Below are 17840 nucleotides of genomic sequence, written 5' to 3'. Positions count from 1 at the left end.
CAAATTTCCCTGAAAGTCATTGAGAACTACGCGGATCGACCAAGCAGATCCGCTGGCATCATAAAATTCTATGTTCAAGCCAAGGAAATGGTGAAAACAAAAAAGAAAAAGGGGAAGGGAAGGGAATGAAGCTATATATATGAATATGGGGAAATGGGAGGGTGCACGACTTTGATGTAATCTACACGCAATCATTGACACATCATTGGCGTTCTTCATTGTGCTTAATTATGTCAAGGCTTATATCGAGAATACCCTTGATATAGATACCTTTTTATACCCTGAACCCATTGAAAATGGGTAAAAAGGGTATAATGTTTTTGTGCAAATGTTTGTAACAGGCAGAGGGAAGCATCTCCGACCCCATAAAGTACATATATTCTTGATCAGCATTAACAGCCGTGTCGATTTAGCCATGTCCGTCCGCATGTATGAACGCAAGGATCTCAGAACCTATTAGAGCTAGGGACTTGAAATTTTAGCTGTAGGTTCTCCTAGTCCCCGCGCAGATCGTGTTTGTTTCCGATATTCGATAACTTGCCCCGTTCCCAAGTAATCGATAAAAATCGATATCGAAATCCTGTTTTTTGAGCAATTTTGGATTTTAGAGTCACCAAACTTGACATGTAGCTTCTAGAATAGTATATATATATCAAGTATTTTTCATTTTATACCAATCGACTATGGGAAGAAGAGGGTTCAGGGTATCCCCTAGTCGGGAGTTCCCGACTAGAACCTCTTACTTGTTAGTATTAACTAGGAATCTAGTATTTTATTGTTAAGGTATTTTGTAACTGGTCAAGAACGGGTCTGTTTAATCTTGAAAAATAACGCGACATGTTAATATAGTTAAGAATTAAAACCAATTAAAAAGTAAATCTTAAGTCAAACGATTTCTTGCGAAAATGAATTGCGATTATCCTTTACTTATGTTTTTTAATTGTAAAAAATATTATACTTCATTGAGAAAAGTTAAATATGAGAAAAGTTTCAGCCATCTTCTCGATTCCTTTTTAAGCGGACAGTGCTTTGAGCTTGAGTTTATTTCTTTCTTTAAATAATCGTAGAACTATGCTTGACGTAATATTTATTAATCTCTGTCCCTACTTCAATGTTGTTCCATGCCCATTTCCAGGTCCTCTGTGATGATTACAACAATCATTACAGGGTATTCTGCTCAGAGTCTACTCTCCTCCCCTTATAACTCATCTATTCTGAACTATTTACCAATTAGGTTGGGTGGGAGGTGCGATGCCGTACTTTACATCGGCACTCGAGCGAAAAAAATTTCTACATAATCATCGCTTTAAATTTTTATATAATTTTTTACTATATTTCCGGATGTCGTCCGCATTCAGTCAAATTTGTGAAATTAATATAAAATATTATTGCGCAGAGACGCGATATTTTCGCATCATTAAATATTTCGATTAAAAGCACATTAAACACACATTTAAACCGAAAATCAATTTGTATATATTTAAATATCAGTTCGATTAATTCGAATAGTTGGCAGTTGTCGCAATGAACCTTCCGCTGACGGTCATCGTGTGCCTTGTGCTGGTCGGGAGTGTGGTAAAGTGAAATAATAAGTATATCCTCGATGGACTGATCAAATATTGTAGGCACATTATCTTTTGTAGTGCACCGATCCGAAGATTGTGTATAAATTGAAAAACATCGAGTGCGTCGCCAATCCGAAACGCGTCGAGAACATCTCCTGCTCCATCAAGGCCATCAATTGGAATAAGGCAGTCGCCCAAATGGACTGTGATCTCATTTTTCCATTGCGTAATACATCGGTAAACATAATTAGGGCTAGTCCATACATGAGAATCGCTGTGAAATGACCATAACTCACCATTGCAGATCGAATTCGCGGTGCTCAAAAAGAATAATAACAACCAATATCATCCCTTCCTGATCAATGTCACTTTCAATGCGTGCGATATGCTGTCCAGCAGAAAATATCTGCCCTACGCACCGCTTGTGCGTAAAGTGATGAAGATCTATACGAATGTGAATCATACTTGCCCCGTCACGGTAAAATCCAGCTAATAATCCCAGACTTCGATGCACTGAATCATAGTTTTGTTCCACAGAATCATCTGTATGCACGTAACTTGAACATTGATGAGAATATTTTGCCGACTTTTCCTTTGGGCTTTTACGCGTTTTCCATTAAACTAACTGAGAATTTCGCGGACAGAACCAGCGATTCCATTGGTCTCATCAAGATCTATTGCCAGGCCATGGAAGTGGTCAACATTAGACAAAGGAAGAAATTCAATAATTCAGCTATAATTATGCCGGGCATTTAATAATAATAGAGTTACTCAATTAATTGGTATTGAGGTGGAAATTAAAGGGATGCGCATTTATATTTATACTTTATTTTATTTGTGAAATTTTAAAAAAATTATATATTATAAAAGGAGTGGATGGAGAGCCCTTGCTTTGCCGCCAAGCTGATCCTGCTCTGAGAATGTCGATAACAAAACTTTTCTCTATAAAACAAGTAAGAGGTTATAGTCGGGAGCTCCCGACTAGGGGATACCCTGAACCCTCTTCTTCCAACAGGCGATAGGTATAAAATGAAAGATACTTGATATATACTATTCTAGAAGCTACATGTCAAGTTTGGTGACTCTAGCTCATATTATTTACCAAAATTGCTCAAAAAACAGAATTTCGATATCAATTTTTATCGATTACTTGGAAACGGGGCAAGTTATCGAATATCGGAAACAAACTCGATCTGCGCGGGCACTAGGAGGACCTACAGCTAAAATTTCTCCAGCTCTTATAGGTTCTGAGTTCCTTGCGTTCATACATGCGGACGGACGGACAGACGGACATGGCTAGATCGACTCGACAGTTGATGCTGATCAAGAATATAGATACTTTATGGGGTCGGAGATGCTTCCTTCTGCCTGTTACATACATTTGCACAAATACATTATGCCCTGTTTACCCATTTTCAATGGGTTCCAGGTATAAAAAAAAGGTAGCCTTGAATGCCGTGCTTATCCCTGTTGTCCGAAAGCTGGCACCAAAATGTGTTTATATACCAGCGCAAAAGGATTTACCCATTGAATTGGATTGTTACCCAAAAAGGGAAATAGTCCTTAATATATCTAGAGGAGAGTCTACAAACCAAGTTTCGTATATGAAGATCTTCCAGCTATGCTTAAGTAAATACATCCCAAAATCGATATTTATCGATATTCTAAAAGTGGAACGAAATATAATATTAAAGTGACCAAACTGATTTTCCAGCTATAAGCAGGGTATTCTGCAGTCGGTTACACTCGATTTATCTGTCCCTTAGATATGTATCATAAGCTTTATTAAAGCATGGAATATGACAATTAGCTATTAATTAGATGATTATCAAGGCACGCACAATATATGAACATAAAGGATTGTGTCAGAGTCAAAGTCTGTTGAGGCGTCGACCGAGCCTGACCTCGACTTGATTTATTCTCCTCCATGGCCATTTTCTATTGCTTTCGGGAACCGGAAACGCTGTACGAATGCGTTAGTCTGATCAGCCGGCTGCAGTTCGCGCTGTGCTGCAGCGGCTTCTTTGAACGTGGCGGAAAATTTGTGATAAACCAATGGACACGCCTCTATTCGCTGAGCTGCGCTTGTTTGGCCGTGCTGGGCCTGGCCGGCACAGTGCACGTCCTGCTGCAGAACCAGCTGCTGCGGCAGCGTGTGCTCCGGCTGGACAATCTGGTGCTGAGCATCATGTGCCTGGAGCTGGTCATCTCGACGCTGGTCTTTCTCTTCACAATGCTGTCGCTGCAGGCGTGGTCGCAGCGACATTTGCGCATCTACCAGCGGCTGGCCGAGCTGGACAAACAGCTGATCGGGCAATTCGGAGCACGGCTCAACTATGGCAAGCTGCTGCGCAAGCATATGCTGGTCCTGTCCATGGTCGCCGTGCTGTACTTTGGGGCCGTGAACACGGGCCTGGCACAGCTCGCCGAGGGTCGTCAGCTGGGCATTGTGGTGCCCGCCGCGCTGTGCTATCTGATCATAACCAGCGGACCGCATTTGACGGGCTTTGTGCACATGAGCCTGGCCGAGCTGCTCGGCATACGGTTACGCCTGCTGCAGCGGCTGCTCGAGCCGCAGTTGCTCCACAGGCGCTTTGGCGGGCAGCCGCAGCTGCTGGAGCGACGCGTTCGCAGTTTGGTCGATATGGTCAAGGAGCTGCACTATCTGATACAGGAAATCAATGGGGTCTACAGTCTCAGCTTGTGGTCGGCCATGGCGCACGACTTTACGCTCAGCACCAGCGAGCTCTACATCATATTCGGGCGCTCCAACGACAGCAAGAACAACAGCAGGAGGAACAGCAGCAATGAGCCGGGCGACGAGTTGGACCTGATGCTGCTCGGATTTCTGTCCATCTGCCTGCTGGTGCCCTTCTACAAGATGCTCATCGGGCCGGTCTACTGCAGCCACAGCGTCGATGAGGGACGCAAGTGTCTGCATTTGCTGGAACAGCTAGATGATTGGTTTCCGGACAGTGTCGCCATCAGGCAGCTCGTCGAGTCCATTATGCGCTGGCGTTTGCAGTTCAAAATCGAATTCACCAGCGGCACGAGCACGGTGCTCAACAAGACCGTGATTACCTTGGTGAGTGTGTGCCTTGCCGCATGTCATAATCCGGCTGCCTCCGGCTAAAATTCCCGTACACTTTCAGTACACGTCCATTGTGTTCAACTATTTGCTGGTGCTCATCTCGTTTGCCATGACACAGCAGCTGGGCGAGCAGGTGGAACAGCAGAAAGTCGCACTGCAGGATTGGATAGGCATTTGATGGGAACGGAAGGGTGTTTGGATTAGAGTGGGCCCAGGACAGACCAGGATAACGCCCAGACACGTCAATCATTGAATACTCTCTGAATGTCGCACTTCATCTCACTCCATCTCAACCTATCGTTATATCGATAAATATATCTGTATATCGCAGCTAATGTCATCGCTATCTCGTGCTATCGATACAAATATTTGAAAGAAACGCCTTATAACTATTAACTAAAACCCGATAAAAGTGAAGCAATTCTTAAAATTTAATGTTATAAAAAGTGTAGCACATTTTCTTCAACCTCGCGCTGGACCAAGGCGAGCTGTTTTTTTTTTATCGAAATGTTGCCCGCGTCCATCTCTAGTTGGTAGCGCGTTTTGCTGCCGTGTTGCATATATCATTAGCTAAATTAATTTACGGCTCGTTAACATAGAAACTCCATAAATATGTCAGCGTGCCCCAGCGGACGGACAAGCGGCCGCCCCCGTTGCAATCAGGCGCAGCGGCAACAACTGGGTGAGGTGCCTGGAACTGCCTGGACTGCACCCAGGAGGCGGTCGCCAGCTAATGATTATAATGTTTGTCGTTTATTTTATTTGAATTTTATGCAAATTAAGCGAGCCGCTGCCAACCAGCCAGCCAGCCGACACCAGGCTTTATCAATGCGGCCAGCAGCCTACAGCTTTATTGAGCGGGCGGGGGTAGGGTATGATGGGGGCGGGGGGTGGCAGTGCCACGCCCACTGCTGACCAATACTGTGATGCTGGGGACCTTCTACTCTAATTGTGTTCGCCTTTGGCAGTTGCTTCACTTAAATCCTTCTGCTTTGTACAAATGTTTTATACAAAAATATTGCACAATGCATGCAACAAAAAGTGCATGCGAAATTGTTTGTCATGCAATTCCTTTGGCTCCTAAAAGTTGTGTACTCAAGGCACATTTTATAGAAATAAATATAACAAATTGAAAGTCGGAATAGAAAACAATTTGAAAAACAATTTTATTGATGGTTTGTGAGTTCAGCTCAAATTTAAGAACAAAAAGTTACGCCTCAAACAAATGATGTTAGCTTCAAAATTTGAACTGAAAACTTGGCTCTCACAATTATATGCTATATTAAATTATAGTCAAAATTAAGACTCAAATAAAAATCGGCTTATATTTTGTGGTAAATGAATAATTGAATATATATACAAAATTGTTTCACATAATTATTCGAAAGGACAATACGAAAGGAAGAGGCGCACGCGAAACTAACGCCTATTGCCGTTTCTGTTGATCCAAATATCCTTTTTGCTATTTATTTCACATACAATTTGCTGGCGAAATAAGCCTAATAAATAGAGCTCATATTCATGTTGGTTGCATGGCATAAATCCAGATAACAAAAGCCGTCGCAATTCGTTGATATTTGTTATGCGCTCTGCACAATTATTGGAAAGCTCTTAAAAAAAGTGAATATTATTGGGTCGTTCGAATGAATATTGTGAATGAGGACACAATTGTTGCTGTTGTTGTATGGAATTTATCGAGTGGGCGGCTCGAGGAGCAGCTGGGCCAAAAAGGAAACCTCAAGTATTTATTGCAACGCATATTTTACGCCCATCAATGGCAATCGAGAAGCTGCTGCAACATTCCCAATGACCATTGTCGTAATTGAATAATATTTTTTCGCTCTCGGCATTCTTTTGTTTCATTACCATGCCGAGTTTTTCCCCATTATTCCGTAGCCAAAACATTCCACTAGCTGCCGGCCTCCGGCCTCCGTCCTCCGGCTCTCGACTGTCGGCTGACGGCGCTTAAGCATAATGCAATCATATATCGGCGATATAATTTGCGTTAATTGCTGCATGCCACGCCAAGTGGCATGTTACCATATTGAGGCGTTTTTGTGGCATTTCCGGAGCACAAGAAAATAATCAAAAATTATTACATGAGCCTAATTGCAAATTAATTGCGTGCACTTATGCCTTAATTACCACACACACACACTCGGATTTCTACAAATAAAAAGCCGCAATTAATAGAAATTTTCGACGGGTTCGCGCATGGAAATTGCAATTTTATAGTCGAGTTTTTAGCATAGTAATTGGAAGCGTTTTAACTGCGACTATTACATGTTATAGTTATGAGGAAAACGTTTTACAAGTAATTGCTTTGTAATTTAACATAAAAATGTTAAGAGCAAAGCGTGCTGTTAAGCTTAACATTAAAATGTTATTAACAACTATTAGACACTTTAGTTATAAGCTATCAAAATAGTTATAAGTTGACATAAGACATGGACATTTACATAATAGTGCGCTGTTAAGTAGAGTGTGCTGTTAACCATGACATACAAATTTAAATGAAAGTGCGCTGTTAATCATTACATTCAAATGTTAATTATTGTCTACTGTTAAATACAATTGTATGTAATTAGTGTGAGTACTTTTAACGAATCCTAAATACTATGTATATAATATAAAAGATAGATGACGAAGCATAACATAAATATGAATAATGTAAGTGGCCTGTTAAGCATAACATATAAATGTTAAGGATAGTGAGCTGTTAGCCATGACATACAAATGTGCTTAGCATTTTATGTGAATTCTAGAAAGTTGCCTGTTAAACATAACATAGATATGAATAATGAAAGTGACCTGTTAAACATAACATACCAATGTTATTGCAAATGCATAACATAGAAATGTTGTAGAGAAGTACTTTGACTTCTAGCTGACAGTTAGTCTCTTTTCAGCTGGCTTAACAGTACTTCAAGGATTACTAAGAATCATTTCATGCATTATGCACACATGTATACACACACACACACACACACACACACACACACACACACACACACACAGACAATGGCTTATGCCGCTTGCACGTGACAATCTGTGCCAGCTTTTGTAATGGCAAACCCAAAACTCATAACAGCATTACGCGCTTTGCTCAACTAACTCATTTAAAAGTTTCACTAATAGCATGTCACACATGCAGCCGAGTGGGTCGTATGCTTAGCCCAATTAAAATGCGGTCAGGTCTGGGCTGTGGCAGGAGTAGGACAACTCTTCCAAAGGGGTTGCATGCCACATGCTGCCCGCATTAGAGCAGAGAACGGCATCTGTTCTATTTGATGCGCTGCAAAAGTAACTGCTGCAACACAATGCGACATCATTGTGCCCCCGCTTGGCCTGGCTTTCATTTCATTTTAAGTTTTCCTTCTCACTATTTTCCTTGCTCCGTTTTCTTTTTTTTCGCTTTTCACACAACTTAATTAGCAGCACTTTTTGTCACACCTGCATAAGGTATGCGTACGTAGACAATCAAATGTTTAAACTGTGCATAAACCGCGCGCTAACATGGAATTAGGGTTAAGTTAAGTTAAGTTAAGTTAAGTTAAGGCAGCTGACAAAACGCTTCATTATAATTATGCGGCTCGGCGCATCGCATTAAGGGGAAAGGGGGCAGGGGGTTCTATATAAATCATCATAAAATACTCAGCTAATTAGTTTTATGTGTTCTCAGCAAACATTTGCGAGCTGGGCAAATATTTAAATAAGCTTATTGACAAGTCAATCAAAGAGCCACACACACACACACACACACGCACACACAGACGCACGCTCAAATGCATTTGCACGTCTCATATATTTGCATATTTCACTTAAAGTGTCAAGTCAAGGATATACACACACACAGACACACAGGAAACATTTGCGATTGTCAACGACACTTGCAAATTATCAAAACTTTTGTGTGTTTGCCTTTCACACACACACACACACACACACACACACACACGCACGCACAGACACACTCAATTTCCGGGCATGTCGTTTTTGACTTTTTCGGCACAAATTTATCAAAGCACAAAAAGCCAATTCAAATGCAAATAGACAAGCTCTCGACTCCGATTTGTTGGCTTGTCATATTATTTGCCAAAAAATATTTAAACAAATTTCTATGCAAATAATCTATACCATTTGCCAATTGACTTGTCCAAAAACTATTTATTTTTCTATTTGGCCAACACGAAATTTTCCCATAAATAATTGTCCGTATGCGATGCTGCACTTTGCAGAAATTAAATCACTTTTGCAGCTATTCGAAAAGCTGATTACAAATATGCAATTCAAGCTGTTTTTGGCAGCATCAGCTTTTTTCGGAGAATTTATAGCTTCATTTATAACAAAAATATATATAAATAAATAAATAATATATTTGTGTGTAATTAATAGTTAGCTGCGCACTTTCACATACATATTTTGCATTTATTTAAATTATTTATCTGTTAAATCACAGAGAATGTTAAAAAACACAAAACAATTTCTAATGCAACAAAAAATTTAATTGGCTTACTTTAAAGTTGGCAGCAACTCCTATCTTAGAGCTCGGTTCAAAAAAACAGTTTTGTCTGATTCAAGAAGCCAGCTTATGCTTCAAGCCTTGGACTCTCCTATATATTTTTTTAATTTTAATTATATAATTCCCTTTATTTAATTTATAATTACCCGTTCTATCCAATCCGTACACATTTCCACATAAAAGTTATTGGCTAAATTAGAGTTTTACCCCAATATTGACATCTACAAAATATGATAAAATAGCTTGAATTACTATTTATGTTTTTTTACTTAATTTAAAAGTTTTTTATTCAAACATTGATTTGGTTTGGGTTTCGTTTCTGTTTTTTTTTTGGTTAAAAGTTCAGCTTGGCGTAAAAAGCTAAATTGAAAAATTGTTTGGCAACCTTTTATTTCTAGTATTAAATAAAATTGTTTTATTGTTTTAGAAGGCGTCCAAAAAACACAAAAATTTACCTTTGATGGTTTATTGGAAGTAGATTTTCTTTTTTTTATAAATATTTATTGTATTGCATCAAAATTGGCATACATTTTTATTACAACACAGTTGACTTAGGTGATATTTCGCCAGGATATTTCGTCCAGGTGATATTTCGTCCTCAGGCTTTATCGGGAAGTTAATTGTAAAGATTATGTTATATATATACTGGCTGCAAAGCAAAAGTTGTCAATTTCCAATTAATTTATTTAATAGTAAATTTATTTCACTTGCGTGTTTTCTCGATCCGCCAGACATTTCTCTTTGCTCGACCATTCCCTATGCCTAATTTTACTCCGTGTCACTTTTTAGTTTTATCTACTATGCCTAATTTTATTCATAAAAGTCTATCGCCATTATATATATTTATAATTGCTTTTAGTCACATTGCTCCTGATCTTTTTCCCTTCTTATCTGTCTCGACTCTGTGTGACTTTCTAGTTTTATCTTCTATGCCTAACTTTATCGATTTATGTCTATCGCCATTAGATATTTTTATCATTTTTCTTGGTCATTGAAATTACAATTTTAAACGTTAAATTCCAAGACTTACACACGCACAACAAAAATAGTTTCAAATAGAATGAAATTAATTTTTAATTGGCTTTAATTTGCTGCCCCTATGCGCGCGAAAGTTGAAGGCTTTTCATATGAAAATGAAGTATACCACACGTGTGCCCACTTTGAATGTGAATGATTGATGAGGCAATCAATTAAAACTCACGCCAGTGCCAAGTCCCATTTTGGCATTACACTCGCCTAGTTAGTTGTTGCTTGTGCCGCCTTCTGGGAAATTTTGTGTCAATTTCGAATGCAAATCCACTTAATTAAAGCAATTTGAATGCAATTTAACGTCTTCAGAATGTGTTTGATGCATTAAAAATGCATTAACCCATAGACACGGGCAACATTTGCTATGTTTCTCAGCTGCAGCCAGAACCGAGCCGCAGCCCGATGATGAAGCAACTGATGGAGCCTCTCTGGGCCATGTCTAACGACGCATTTGACAAATGAAAATTGCATGGCACATGGCCCGGGGCACAGCTCGGGGCACAGCCCGGTTCGCAGGCCGAACTTAGCTTCAATTGCTAATGAGCCAGGCACCTAAAAGGACACGCAGCGTTGCACTAAAGCGTCGCCGGCAGCAGGAGCAGCAGCAGCAGCAGGAGCGGCAGGAGCCGCAGTAATAAACATTTTTATGGCCAGCTTAAAAATCAGCATTAACGCAACATGCGCTTATTTATTTAGAATTTGCTGTGCGCAAAAGATAAACACGTGGCTTGTGCATTTAAAATGGCATCAAATGCGCCCACTGTCTGCCTGATGGCACTTAACGAGCGGAGGGGAGGAACGGGGCGGGGTAGGGGCAGGGCTGGACTACACTCGAAAACTAATTTTCGCCAAATACAAAGAAAATCAGCAGAAAAATTGCTATTAATTTAAAAATTTATTGAAATATTTAGTAGCATTAGGAAATGTTTTACTTCGAAATTGGGAGTATCTCAACTTTGCGCTCTTCTTTTTCTCCAAGTGTAGCGTAGGGGTGCTCAAGACATGTCCTGATCTTCAAGCGAAGCGCAATCAAAACGGCAGCAAAAACACTTCAGGCGCCAAGCTGAGCATTCTAGCCATGTCGGAGCGTAAACATTCTAGCCTCACTCGACACACACTCGCACACACACACACGCACACACACACACACACGCCTGTAATGGGGCGCAAATTTGTGAGGTGAGCGCTAAGCTGAGACTGCGACTGCGACTGAGACTGGCATTGCAGCTGGCTGCAGGACTAGCTACTGGGACTGGCATTAATGCATTTACTAGTTGGCCAGGTCGTTTGCGCCCCACCCCCCCCCCTTCCCCGCCCCTCCCCTCTCTCGCTCGTGCTGTTTACACGGTCCAAGCAAACGACTTGACAAGTGCCGCAGCTGCAAGGACACGAAGGCGCAAAGGTAAAACTCAAAAATAACACAACGTATACCTGAATGCCTGTTTACCTGTGTGTGATTATTTGCGAGTGTGTGTGTGTGTGTGTGTGTGCGAGCCCTCATCTAATTCAAGTGCAAAGAAACAAGCAAATTACAAGCATTTTGTGCAAGCTGCTTAAGCAAAATAAACGAGCGCCCCAAACAGCAGGAGAAAAGTGCAAAGGTGAAGGCTACTTCTGGCCAAGGGCTTGCTTCAGTGTGTGTATGCGTGTGTGTCTGTGTGTGTGTGTGTGTGTGTGTGCGGGCTGCTTTTTGCTGTCTCATTTAAATGCATAACGCAGCCGAAATGCCTTAATACAAAAGTTGAGCACGTCACAGAAATTTGCCTAATTTACGAGCTAAGCTAAGCGCAGATTCGACTTAAACGTACGCATATACATAAGCCAAGTAAATAATTATTTAAATTAAATTTACAATTTTAGCTGATGCAGACAAAATTTCAGAAAATGAAAGCAATTTTATACGGTTTTTGGGCACAGGTCCTGGATTTTTTGTGATTTACTTTAAACACAATTGATCTCTTTTTTCACCAACAAATTTCGTTTCTCCTCAAGAATCTTCATCAGGGCTGTAAAAGAATTTTAACAGAGCACAATATAGTTTTTTGTAACAACAATTTGTGATAATTAATGTGTTGCACATTACAAGATGAAAAGTTTTCTGTGTTTTTGGCCCGTTTTTCCTTGCTTAAGAGCAGCCTTCTTGCGATCCAGTTAGTGATTTTCTTGTTTCAACATATATTTGAAAATGTATATATACAAAATATAATATTTACATATATATTTATATTTTATTTAAATATATTAAATAATTTCGCTTCGCTGATAAATAGAAAATATTTCATACGAAAATATTGCATACTTTTGTGCGGCGCGCAAAAGCTGAAATAGACTTTTCTTGCTGCATACTTTCGGGGATGCGATTTAATATGAACTTCGAATAATAGCTCTTACTTGACCGTTTCTTTGCAGATTTTCAAAGGATAATCAATCTATTGATTGATATTTAATATACCAAAAAAAAATTGCTTCTGAGGTTGGGCTACCATATTATATAACTCCCATAGAAACAATCGGATCAGCATTGCGCGGGTAAGTAGAGAAATTAACGAATATCTGTTAATATATGCCTGCTAGAATATATGTCTATGTATATATCTTTCCCACTCGCAAGATATGTAAGCATTCTATATTCACTTTAAGTTGCCAGTATTCATATTTTGTTTTGAAGTACTGTGCAATTGATCAAGAGCTGATGTCTATTGAATTAAAAAATCGATGAATCAATTTCCGATTAATGTATATAGTTAAAGAGCATATATTATATAATAGCTCCATCCGATAAAAGTTTATTCTGGTCCAGCTACTGCTGCAGTTACATAAATTCTTTGATTTAGCAGCCAATATTTGCCCAAAACATAAGTATTAAAATAAGCTAAAAGGGATAATAATAAGCTAACAGCATGCACTCAACTTCCATATCAGCTTCAATCCTGACATATTAGCCATTTTCCATCTGTTTCCTCGTGCCATGAATTTTCGCTGCTTATTTGCATATGGACCACAGAGCCGCATAGAAGCCAAACCAAATCCGTGCAGTAGCTGCGCTCTCCACACAATACTCAATAACAACAACAGCAACAAGAGAGCTCTGTGCACTATCTGTCACACATTTGGACACACAAATTCACGGATTAAGTCGCCTCCGTCGCCCGTCGCCCGCATGCTGCAAATTGTAATTACAGTCTGTCATGCGTTGTTCGCACCAAATGCGAGACCAGAATGGCTGAGCGACAAGTCAATGACGTTAATTCGATTCGCAGCAGCAGCAGCAGCAACAGCCAGGCATACGCGGCGTATGCTTAATAAAAGGCAACAAAATGCAAACGACAAAAGGCGTTGCATACTTTTAGGGGCAGCAAAAATGTTAAGCGAAAATTTGCCAATGTTTTAAGCATCCGACGGATGTCTGCGCCCAATAGGTGAATGACTGCCAAAAAGAGTGAAGGAGAGTGGGGGAGGGGGAGGAGGAGGTAGAGGGGAGAGAGTAAATGTGTAAGCTAGAGTGAGAGAGAAGGAAGATTGAGTGAGAGTGCATTAAAAAGCAAGTCAGCTGCCGGCTTGCAGTGGAGCAAAAACTGTCGATAGCTTTAGCTATATATATATATGTGTATGTGTGTGTGAGTATGAGAGTGTTTGTGTGTCTGTGTGTGTGTTGAGTGTCGTGGTTATGTGTTTTGTGTGTGTGTGTGTGCGCGCTAAGCTATTTTCGAACAGAAATTGCTTTGTAATTTGAATTTGATTCTGGCAAACAATTTGGCAATGCGGAAATTGAAAGCGCACGCTGAGCTGCCGCCACCGTACAGACCCGGCTACATAATTACAAACGGAAACTGCAGCAGCAGCAACAACAACAGCAACAACAACAACAACAACAACGACGACGACGAAGAGCAAACAAACTTCTTGCCTAAATGCTGGCAACAAGCTGCAGACGCAGCGCGTTAAGAAACTTTCGCGTTTCCGGCATTTGCTAAATTGACTGACAAAACAAATGCACACACACACACACACACATGCACTCACCCACACAGACACACACACACATGCACACAGGCACACACTCATATGCAGCTGCACTCTCAACTAAAATCCACTTACACAAAGTTCACATAATGGTCGACGACCCGCAGCCCGGCGCATCCATTTAATTGAAGTGAAATCACATTCTGTGTCAGCATCTAGCAAAGCTTTTGTTGTTGTTGTTCCAGTTGTTGCAGTTGTTGTTGTTGTTGTTGCTTTTATTGTCGCTTGTTTATGCTGCAACGGCTTGGCGCACATTGCGTATGCGCAACACTGCGCCCAAAACGCAAGAAAGTGAAAATCTTTTGTGCTCGTATCTGGCAAATTGAGTGTGTGTGTATGTGTGTGTGTGTGTGTTGCTTGGCAACTAGCATACAGTGTAAGTGTGTGTGCTGTGTGGTTTTCAGCTTAATTTAATTGAATTAGTGTATTTTATCTAAGTTCTTATAAATGTTAGAAATCTCAAAAAATATATAAGTTAGCAAAATGTTTCCCTTCAATTTATTTAATTGCAAAGACACAAGCTGCGGCAAGTAAAACTTTTAATGTAAAAGATAAATTTAGCTTAATCAAAGCTACTCGTGATGAATAAATATTTTTTAAAAAATTGTTCTTTAATTAAACATTAGCTAGGCGTAAAAAGCAGCTTAGTTGCCTTGAATATGGCATAGTAATAAAAATAAATGAAATGAAAGTAGAAATTGTAAAATATTTCAAAATAAGATTGGTTTCTTTTTCGCATGGGCATTAAAATATATATGGCCACATATCTTGATTAATGCCCGAATTGAAGCATGATAATATTTTCATTCATTTCCATGATAAATACACTAGGATTTTGCCGCTTAGCTGCATAAACATTTATCTGCAGCAGCTCGCTGGGAAAATCGCTTTTCAGCGCCGCATTTGGCAAGGCCTTGGGCCATTTTTATAACATTTTATTTTAACATGTGCGCTCAATGCGCAGAAGGTTGCAAGTGTGTGTGAGTGTGTGTGTGTGTGTGTGTGTGTGTGTGTGTGTGTGTGTATGTGTGTGTGTGTGTGACAGAGTGTGGGATGTCCGCACATTTGGTCAAGCTTTGCATTTGACTTACTTAACTTTGTGCTGCTATTTTAATTCATTTACACAGTGAGGAAATGACAGTGTGCAGGGGGCGGACTGGGCTGGACTGGGCGTGGTTAGCAGGGCAGCTCAAGGTCTATGGCTGTGTGTGGGAGCGAGCATTACGTTAAGTGCCGTGGGCAGGACGGACGCTCCTGCTCCTGCAGGATATGCAATGCATTTGTCACTGTGGAATGCATTTTAGCAAATGTTGGCCGCACGTTTGAATTACATGACACAAATAGCAATTGCAGCAGCGAGCGGCACAAACAGCCCCCCCCCCCTCCTCCCATCCCAGGCCACGCCCACTTCGCTTAGCTGCATTTGCCGCCTTCTCGCTGCCTTTTGTGCGGCAGCTGAAATTAATATTTGCACTCAAAATGCAATTTTCCCAGGCATTTCCTTTTGTCCGCTTGTTGGCGCTGCTGTTGCCAGCGCCCCCCCCTGTGTGTGTGTGTGTGTGTGTGTGTGTGTGCATTTGTTGTGGCCTGTGCTGGCAGCTTTCATTTTGCATTTTCCGTTTAGCAGCATGACAAATGCAACAACCAACAAATAGCTGAAAGCATCGCGTTTTCTTCTTGCCTTCATTTCTCAACCGAATGCTTCACATTTTTCGGGATCCGCCCCTCTCTCTCTCTCTCGCCAGTATTTAAGGCTGTCATATGGTGTTTATTCAATGCGTTCAGGTGTCAAGGCCTGGCCTCGCCTGGCAGCCAGTTATAATTAAGCAGCTGCTGCTGCTCCAGCATCTCCTCTTTGCGCACCTAGCACTATAATTGCATTATTCATGAGACTGTCGCCTGGCTGTCTATGTGTGTGTGAGTGTGCATGTGTGTGTGTGTGTGCATGTGTGTGTGCTGCTATTTTAGCAACTCAATTGCATAACAACGAGCGCTGTAAACAGCGTCAACAACAACAACAACAAGTCTAACAAGTTCAAGAACTCAATTTTGGTCTGCTGCAGTCTTGCGAGCTGCTGCTGCTTCTTCTTATTCCTCCTCTTCTTCTTCGTTGGGGTTCCCGTTTTTGTGTTGCCTACTTCGCGGCGTGTTTTAATCTCACAACGCAAATTCATATTAAAACTCTGCCCATATTCTGACGCTCAACTTTCAACAACAACTGGCACAAAGTTGTTAATTTTGCATGCCAACTGCAGTATGCGCACTTTATAAGTACCCTTATTCACACACACACACACACACACACAGAGATACACAGATAAAGTCACACTCACACTCATTTTCCACTTTATGTTGCGTATTTGCTTTTGTTGCTTCTGTTGGCAACAATTTGTTTGTCTGTGCCTCACTTTGATGACGTTGCGCGCGCTTGTGTGTGCTCAATCTAATGCATTTTTGTTGTTGATACAGGGAACTGAGGTAGGGGGCGTGGCAGGTGTTTTGGTGGAGGGGGGTTGGGGGGGGAGAGAGTTTGACAGCATGGGAAGCATGGGCATTTACCACAGCTGCACGGCCAACTAATAACGAAATTAACCAAAATAATAAGCATTTTATTTGAGTATATTCAATAATTATTTAATTTAGAAATTATTTAATATTTGTTAATGAATAATTTTGCTTGTTATTCTTCTTCTTTTGTGTATAATAAACAAGTTGAATATACAAAACAGAATATTGCTTATTGCTGCTGGGTTTGAACCGGCGACCTTCCGTTTGCTAGTCATGCATTTATATATCGATATCATTTTATTTTATCGATATGTTTTCTCCTTTCCATAAAATCGGTAGAAATCGTTAAAGACATGCGTTTTTAAGCACAGCTCTAAATTGATTAGAGCAAGATATACCTATAGTATAAAAGGCATTCCTATCTCGGATTCTTGATGCCACATCTGATGACTTTCATTCAAACTTTGTGTAACTTTTTCCACACATGGAGCTCGAACCTGCCACAACTCCGTCTTAGTGCCTACTTTTGCAACTAAAAGAAGCAATCTGGCAGGACAAATTCTTTTATAAATATATAGTTTAGCAGCAGTTATTACCTGGCGTCGCCCGGTTAAATACATTCGCACGAACAGCTCTTCACGTGGCCGCGATCCCTTATACAAATGACAGCATTGTGAATGAGAAAACAAATCGAAACTTTTTAGTTACAATTATAAAAACTGGCTCTATAAAATGTCCTTTTAAATGGAGCATAAATAATTGAAAGTTTCTGCAGCTCAAGTGAATATTGTGGCTTGAATCTGAGTTGCCTTTGAGCCTGTTCTGAATCAGGGTAGTTCACTGGCAACAACCATGACACCCGGCTGCTCCGGCTGCTCTGGCTCCGGCTGCTGCAGATGCAGTTAGCAGGATTTGTAGCCGGTTTGCGTTTAGATGGGGGTAACCAGGTTTTGCCGCCAGTCAAAATAAACAAGCTACGAAAATGCTAATGAGCCTCTCTGTAATTAATTTTCACATAACACAAACGCAAAGCACACACACAAAGAGAGAGAGAGTGTGAGAGAGAGAGAGAGAGAGAGAGAGGGGGAGAGAGAGACGGCGA

General features: G+C 40.6%; 2 protein-coding genes across 2 annotated transcripts; both read left to right on the top strand.

Annotated features, from left to right (window-relative positions):
• Nucleotides 1-1524: 1524 nt before the first annotated feature.
• LOC135434383 (uncharacterized) lies at nucleotides 1525-2321 on the top strand. The gene is made up of 4 exons (XM_064690955.1): nucleotides 1525-1575; nucleotides 1644-1802; nucleotides 1870-2043; nucleotides 2103-2321. Exons 1-4 carry the CDS (start codon nucleotides 1525-1527, stop codon nucleotides 2319-2321), a joined length of 603 nt encoding a protein of 200 aa, XP_064547025.1.
• A 1171-nt stretch (nucleotides 2322-3492) lies between these two features.
• Nucleotides 3493-4944, top strand: Gr57a (Gustatory receptor 57a). The gene is made up of 2 exons (XM_064690993.1): nucleotides 3493-4650; nucleotides 4718-4944. The coding sequence occupies exons 1-2, from the start codon at nucleotides 3493-3495 to the stop codon at nucleotides 4832-4834; spliced, it is 1275 nt and encodes a 424-aa protein (XP_064547063.1). The 3' UTR covers nucleotides 4835-4944.
• Nucleotides 4945-17840: the final 12896 nt, after the last annotated feature.

This window comes from Drosophila montana, unplaced genomic scaffold (assembly GCF_035044405.1).
Source record: "Drosophila montana isolate Dmon_TW-CO22-7 unplaced genomic scaffold, ASM3504440v1 contig_3319_1, whole genome shotgun sequence".
NCBI classification, from domain to species: Eukaryota; Metazoa; Arthropoda; class Insecta; order Diptera; family Drosophilidae; genus Drosophila; species Drosophila montana.
The sequence above is the reverse complement of the archived record's forward strand: the minus strand, read 5'-3'. Positions and strand labels throughout refer to the sequence as shown.

Excerpts from the sequence above, each read along its gene's own strand:
- Gr57a (XM_064690993.1), top strand. The coding sequence starts at position 3,493 with ATGGCCATTTTCTATTGCTTTCGGGAACCGGAAACGCTGTACGAATGC. Across the intron at positions 4,651-4,717 it reads ACAAGACCGTGATTACCTTG|TACACGTCCATTGTGTTCAA; the intron begins GTGAGTGTGTGC and ends GTACACTTTCAG.
- LOC135434383 (XM_064690955.1), top strand. The coding sequence starts at position 1,525 with ATGAACCTTCCGCTGACGGTCATCGTGTGCCTTGTGCTGGTCGGGAGT. Across the intron at positions 1,803-1,869 it reads TTCCATTGCGTAATACATCG|ATCGAATTCGCGGTGCTCAA; the intron begins GTAAACATAATT and ends TCACCATTGCAG. Across the intron at positions 2,044-2,102 it reads ATCATACTTGCCCCGTCACG|AATCATCTGTATGCACGTAA; the intron begins GTAAAATCCAGC and ends TTTGTTCCACAG.